Below are 5,880 nucleotides of genomic sequence, written 5' to 3' on the forward strand. Positions count from 1 at the left end.
CTTTTTTTTTTACCTCCAAGAGTCATTTACTGTAGAAGGAGGGACCGGGTCAGTCGGTGTGCGTTTTTGTCTGTCGGCCATGTTGGATTTAACAAAAATAATTTCTTGCATTTCCAGCTGATGCCAGTAGTTGGTAGTGTATTTTATGATGCATTAGTGTCCACTTCAGTGGTCTGTGTGCCTTTATAACATGAAAATCCACAAAAAGCACAAGAAAACGGTTTTTACATAGCTGTCCACTGTCGTGACCACTATGAAAGGGTTAAATGTTGCCCTTGTTTGTTCGTCTCAGGTCCAGTTGGTTGACTTCACAGCAGACGCACTCATTTGTTTTATTTATCAACTTTCAAGAGCAGCGTAACAGAACTTCATACACCAAAACATGTCTGGAAAAACAACTTCTTGATTAAGCAAAATAAATCTCACAATTATTCACATCCCTTGCAGTTATTTCCATTGCAGCAAGAAACTTGTTTTTGTCTCTCATTTCCTAGTAAAATTGTTGTTTAGGTTAAAATAATGTATGTTTAACTTTTCCTTTCACTCTTTCACCAGTACTTTAAATATCTATACTGATTAACATAATTCTCTTTATATCTTTATAGATCATGCACAAGAACCCCAAATGAGCATCATTGATGCTCCTAGGGTGGGAAATCAGAGCAAGGTTACCTGTAAAGTGCAACATACATGTTCTTCTGCTCCTCCTGTCCTGGCTCTGAGTGGCATTCCTGGAGCAGACCGCACCGTGGACTCCTTGTTGTCAGACGGTATTTGGGAAAGAACAATAGAACGAACTTGGAATGTGGAAGAAGACCACAAGAAGGTGGAGTGCAATGTGAAATATCCTGGTGGACAAAGTGCCAAAAGTGAGCTCCTCCTGCAGGTTGAATGTGAGTATGAATATACACGTTGTGGTTTAAATTGATTAGATTTTTAAGTTTTCTTTACAAGTAAACATTTTCAATCGTTTTTTGCTTAGGTCCATTTGAAACAATCAAAATGGTAGAACCTCCAGGAGAGCTGACAGAGGGAGTGGCAAAGAGTGTAATTTGTTCTGTGTCCTATAAGTGCAAGACAAATACGCCAACAATTGAGTGGAACTTTTCAGACATGCTGTATTTACCGAAGCACAAAAAAATATCCAGTAATACGTATACCACTGAGTCCAATCTTACGTTTATTGGCTCCCTTGAAGACAACGGAAAACCTCTGACCTGCACTGCACATTTTGTCGCTGGAGAAACCTCAGACTCCTCACTTCTTCAGATAAAAAGTCAGTTTTAACATCTAACACACATTGTTTATTGCTGTAGTTTAAATTAAAATTCAGAGAACCAGGAAGATTTACAGCTTCAATTGCAGCACAAAATGTTGGCCAGTAAACAATGATTGGTTTCTTTAATCCAGTTAAAGTTATGGCTTTCTCTTGGGTTTATTGCTTAGCTTCTAATCAAAAATGACTGTTTATTGATGATATTTAAATGAATTTATTTATTCCTTTTCACAGAATATGTACCTGTTGAAGAAGAACTGAACGAGGCAGATAGTGAGTTCACCTTCTTTTTCCTTACAAGGAAATAAGACAAACTGATTTCCTGCTTATGTTTTCTTCATCTTTGTGTGCATTATTTCATATTTAAGCCTGTCAGTTTTGTATATCTGTATAACTTTCATGTCTTCTGTATTGAATATCCTGTAATTTCTGACGGCACCTTATTAGGTTTAAATGGTCCTGTTTCCCCTTCCAACAGCTTTCCGTGTCCTGGCTGCTGACGTCCCTGTCAGATTCAATGCCTTGACTCGGTCCTGTGTGGTCATCCCCTGCAGTTTCCAGGACGATGAGGATCAGCCCCTGACTCGTGGTATCTGGCACAAAAAATCTGGGGGTATGGTGTACCACAATGCCCGCAGTAAAGTTTTGGACCACTTCAAGGATCGGACCAAAATTCTGGGAAACCTGAATGAAGGAGACTGCTCTTTGGAGATTGATGATATAAAACCCTTTGACAACGGCCCTTTCTGTTTCTATGGAGAGAAAGAGCAAAGAAATATAGCAAACAAATACAGATTTAACAACAGCTGTGTTTTTATTGTCATGAAAGGTGAAGAATCCTTCCTAATGTTTTACATCATTCACATGCTGTTTGATTAATTTTCTTACAATTTAAGCAATAACAAATGTCCTTGGTCTTAATCCTCAGCTTCTCCAGAGAAACCAGTGATGAGCTCAGTTCCAGCTCAAGTGGATGCTGGTTCGACTGTAAACGTCTCCTGCTCTGTCAGTCACTCATGTTCATCACATCCTCCAGAGTTTTCATGGACTGTCCCTTCCATCAACAATGAGGTTTCAGACACTGCGATATCACGAGGCGTCTGGAAGACGACATCCACCATCACGTTTGTGGTTGCTGGAGGAGATGGACCGAGAAACCTAAACTGTACCGCTACCTTCTGGGGTGGAAAGACTCAAACCAGGACGTTCACTTTAATTGTAGAGGGTTAGATTCAACAAACTTGCTCTGTTTGTTTATCAAAGCATTGGACACAGAGAACTGAGAGGTTTTTTTCATTATGATTATTTTAAATCTTCATCACCAGGAACTATGAAGAACCAGATGCAGAAATCTGTCCCTGCGGTTATTCCTGTCGTCATCTTAGTGCTGATCCTCGTTGCTGTGGTGCTTGGCATATTCTTCTACAGGAAAAGGTGAGCAAACCTCTCAAAATCGATTAATAGATGCTTTGTGTGTATTGTGCTGATATTTGTTTCCCTTCAAAACTGAGACCAATTAAGTTGACCTAAAGAAATTACAATCTTCTCATCACCAGAAAACACGGCGATGACCCTGTGAGGCCTCCGCCAAGACCAGAGAAAAGGCAAGAATTTTACCTCCAAGACCTTTTAGAGAATAAACAGATTCTCACATTTCATTTCTGCAAAAGGTCAGAGCAAATGAGTGAGGAACAGACCCCTCTCCATATGAAAACCTCTCATATAGATTAAAAAATAACAAACGACCCAAAAACGGTTTGCGGCCAATATATGCTCTAATTTTCTTAAATACAAAAGGAATGGGCCCTCTACTTAAAAAAAAAAATCAACTTGATCAGCTTAATTACTTAAGTAAATGTAACATAAAAGTGAAAGAAGTAAGAAAAGCAAGTTGCTATTAAAATGAAACCAACTAAATCAAAACCCTCAAATATCCACCAGCAGTTATAATAGAAACTTAGTGCAAGAAGACAACAAGTTTAAATGAAACTTTAAATCAAAATAAAGCCTAATACAAGGCTAATTATTCTGTAATCCACTTTATTTGTTCTAATTCACCTATGCCAGATGTTTGCTTAGGTGCTGTGCTAATTTACCATTTTTGCTCCCTGTTTTGATATGAGGTGTTAATTTTGCTCTAAGCATGTTTTCTTTTAAATCCAGTTAGTTGTTCATGGATAACATCAAGAGAGATGCCCTGCCTCTCAAACTAAACTGATTCAAATGTTATAGATATTAATGAGTATTTGTTAAATATTATTCTACTTTACACTCATATTCACACTCAAATGTAACATCATATCACTGATAAATGGATATTTACATACCTGTTTTTTCACAGGAGATCTCTTTGGGGTAGATTATCCAGGTGAGTTGAATTAAACGTTTTACTTTAGCGTTTCTTTTTGGTTTTGAATAAGCAAATAGTAAATCCAAAACCATTTTAATACCTATAGGAGATACTTTGAGGGAGATAGAGAGAAACCTCCAAGGCCAGAAAAAAGGTACGAAGCCAAAAAGCTCTTTTTGAAACTGCACAGTTGAACACATACTAAGAACTAACAAATGTTTCTGTGCAGGAGATCAGTTTGGAGCAGGTTTTCTCGGTAAGAACAGCAAAAAGCTAATTCTACCATTTTAATCCTCAGTTTTAAAGCCTGATGCTCACAATGCTATTATTTTCAGACAATCAGAAGAAGGTCAAATCGGCTGGCAAAACACGAGGTAGGAACAGTTTTTGTTGTTAAATCTACTCATTCTCATGGTTAAAGTTGCTACTAGTTAATTGTTTCTTTTACAGAAAGTCTTTCTGGGATAGATTTTCAAGGTAATTTCTTGTTTATTACAAACAAGAACATTAAGTGGTTAAAAATTTAAAAGTAGACTAAGAATAACATGTATAATTGTTCCAGACGCCCAAACAACTCGACTGACCTCAGAGTCAGTTATTTGTAAGTTTTCAGCCGTAGATTCAAAAGTATTTTATAATGAGCAGAAATGCTGAAAATGTGATCCTGTGAAATATGTTGTTGCTCCTAGAAATGATGCAGAAGTGGTCGTCTGCGACAAACAAGTCAACAAACAGCGTTACCCGTCACCAAAGAAGTGAGTAGAGCAACTGTTTATTTCAGGCTTCAAAAGACTTCTGTGATTACTTTGGTTCTTTATTAATCATCTTGTTTTGTTTATTCAGTAACCAAAGACGACCTGCCCCGCCCACACCAGAGGTCAGTTTCATTGTTCATTGATTTTTACCGTTCACAGCTGTTGTGAGGACGTTTCAGTCAAATTTTCTTGCTACACATTAAAAATAACAATTTTCCCTGATGATCAACTTTCCAGTAATGGTCTAAAATCTAAACCTCTGGGCTTTTATTGTTTATAAAACAATGATCTCTTTTTACATCAAACTCCAACATTTTTGATAATATTTGTCAAGAGCCGTTGGTTTTACATTTTTTGCATGGTTCATAGAGTACAATACAAGCACATAAAGTGTATTAAGCAATAATGAACCAATTTAATATTTTTCTTTACAGGATTGTAATGTCTACGGCAACATTTAATAAACAGTCTGAGCATCGATGTGGATACGCTTTCTCTTCTTCTGCTGTCAAGTTTCAATTTATAGTTCACATTTATAATCATGTTATTCTCGCTTTTCATTTCAATGGCAAATTTTTACTTTTCATTTAAAGAAATAAACAATAATCAATCACTAATGCCTCATTTCTGTATTCTCTGCCATGAAGTTAGTTGGGGGGATAATGGAGTGTCACACAAGATGGATTATAATCAAAATAAAATTTATGGTGGGACGAACAAAATACGAGCAGCAACATAAGTCAGTGTTTTAATAACGGGAGGAATTTTTCAAAGATGTTCATAAATATAGGGAGGGATAAATGTTACCTTGTCACACTGAAAACAAAGTTTGTTTTTGTTACTGAAATAACGTGAAAATCACACAAGACATTAAAAACAAACTAGTTTTCATTCAGAAAACAATGGTTATTCATGGGATCGAGATTAAAAAATAAGTAGTTAATTTCTTTACTTATTTTCTCATTCAGCCTTTTAAAGCAATCACCACAGATTAGTGATTTTCTGAAATAATTTTTCTGCCAGAACAAGCCGGTCAGTGTGTTCGCCTTAGAAACACCAAGTCTGCAAAAACAACCCTTCTCGTTGAACTCTGACCTGACCTGCTTCTGCTTGTTACTTTTTTAAACATGTAACAGTCATTTTTTCATGTTCCTTTGCTGGAATTTGAGGAGTTAAGATCCAAAAAGATTAGAAATATTTAATTGTTTTGAACACAGTTAAGACATTTATACGTGTAAAATATTAAGCTCTTCATTATTTATTGGAATTAATTATTTGTAAGTGGCCATTCTTGACACAAGAGCGTGGTATGTTTTCTGTTTTTATGTCAGGTTTCAAACAGTGTTTCATCTAAAAAGCTGTCTAGTGCAGTTATTAAGGATATTATGGAAGTGTTTTAACTTCCATAATTTCAGTTATGGAAGTTAATTTCAATTAACTTCCATAATTGAAAGCACTTTCAATTATGGAAGAAAAGATGGCGATTATACCCACAGCGG

The 5,880-nt window shown here is 36.3% G+C and overlaps 1 protein-coding gene across 2 annotated transcripts in view; it reads left to right on the forward strand.

Annotated features, from left to right (window-relative positions):
- The window catches only part of LOC106935315 (uncharacterized), a 13,503-nt gene extending 8,505 nt beyond the window's left edge, over nucleotides 1–4,998 (forward strand). For both annotated transcript variants that reach the window (XM_015015743.1, XM_015015742.1), the window contains 16 exons: nucleotides 597–893; nucleotides 983–1,276; nucleotides 1,511–1,549; nucleotides 1,755–2,105; nucleotides 2,205–2,501; nucleotides 2,602–2,710; nucleotides 2,833–2,880; nucleotides 3,618–3,644; nucleotides 3,733–3,780; nucleotides 3,856–3,882; nucleotides 3,962–4,000; nucleotides 4,077–4,103; nucleotides 4,189–4,227; nucleotides 4,316–4,381; nucleotides 4,470–4,503; nucleotides 4,816–4,998. In XM_015015743.1, the coding sequence (XP_014871229.1) occupies nucleotides 626–893; nucleotides 983–1,276; nucleotides 1,511–1,549; nucleotides 1,755–2,105; nucleotides 2,205–2,501; nucleotides 2,602–2,710; nucleotides 2,833–2,880; nucleotides 3,618–3,644; nucleotides 3,733–3,780; nucleotides 3,856–3,882; nucleotides 3,962–4,000; nucleotides 4,077–4,103; nucleotides 4,189–4,227; nucleotides 4,316–4,381; nucleotides 4,470–4,503; nucleotides 4,816–4,842 (1,740 nt within the window). In that variant the 5' untranslated portion in view covers nucleotides 597–625 and the 3' untranslated portion in view covers nucleotides 4,843–4,998. The remainder of the gene's footprint in view (nucleotides 1–596; nucleotides 894–982; nucleotides 1,277–1,510; nucleotides 1,550–1,754; nucleotides 2,106–2,204; nucleotides 2,502–2,601; nucleotides 2,711–2,832; nucleotides 2,881–3,617; nucleotides 3,645–3,732; nucleotides 3,781–3,855; nucleotides 3,883–3,961; nucleotides 4,001–4,076; nucleotides 4,104–4,188; nucleotides 4,228–4,315; nucleotides 4,382–4,469; nucleotides 4,504–4,815) is intronic.
- The last annotated feature ends 882 nt before the right edge of the window (nucleotides 4,999–5,880 follow it).

Source organism: Poecilia latipinna, unplaced genomic scaffold (assembly GCF_001443285.1).
Source record: "Poecilia latipinna isolate Pla-1442-1.1 unplaced genomic scaffold, P_latipinna-1.0 Scaffold1947, whole genome shotgun sequence".
In the NCBI taxonomy this organism is placed as follows: domain Eukaryota; kingdom Metazoa; phylum Chordata; class Actinopteri; order Cyprinodontiformes; family Poeciliidae; genus Poecilia; species Poecilia latipinna.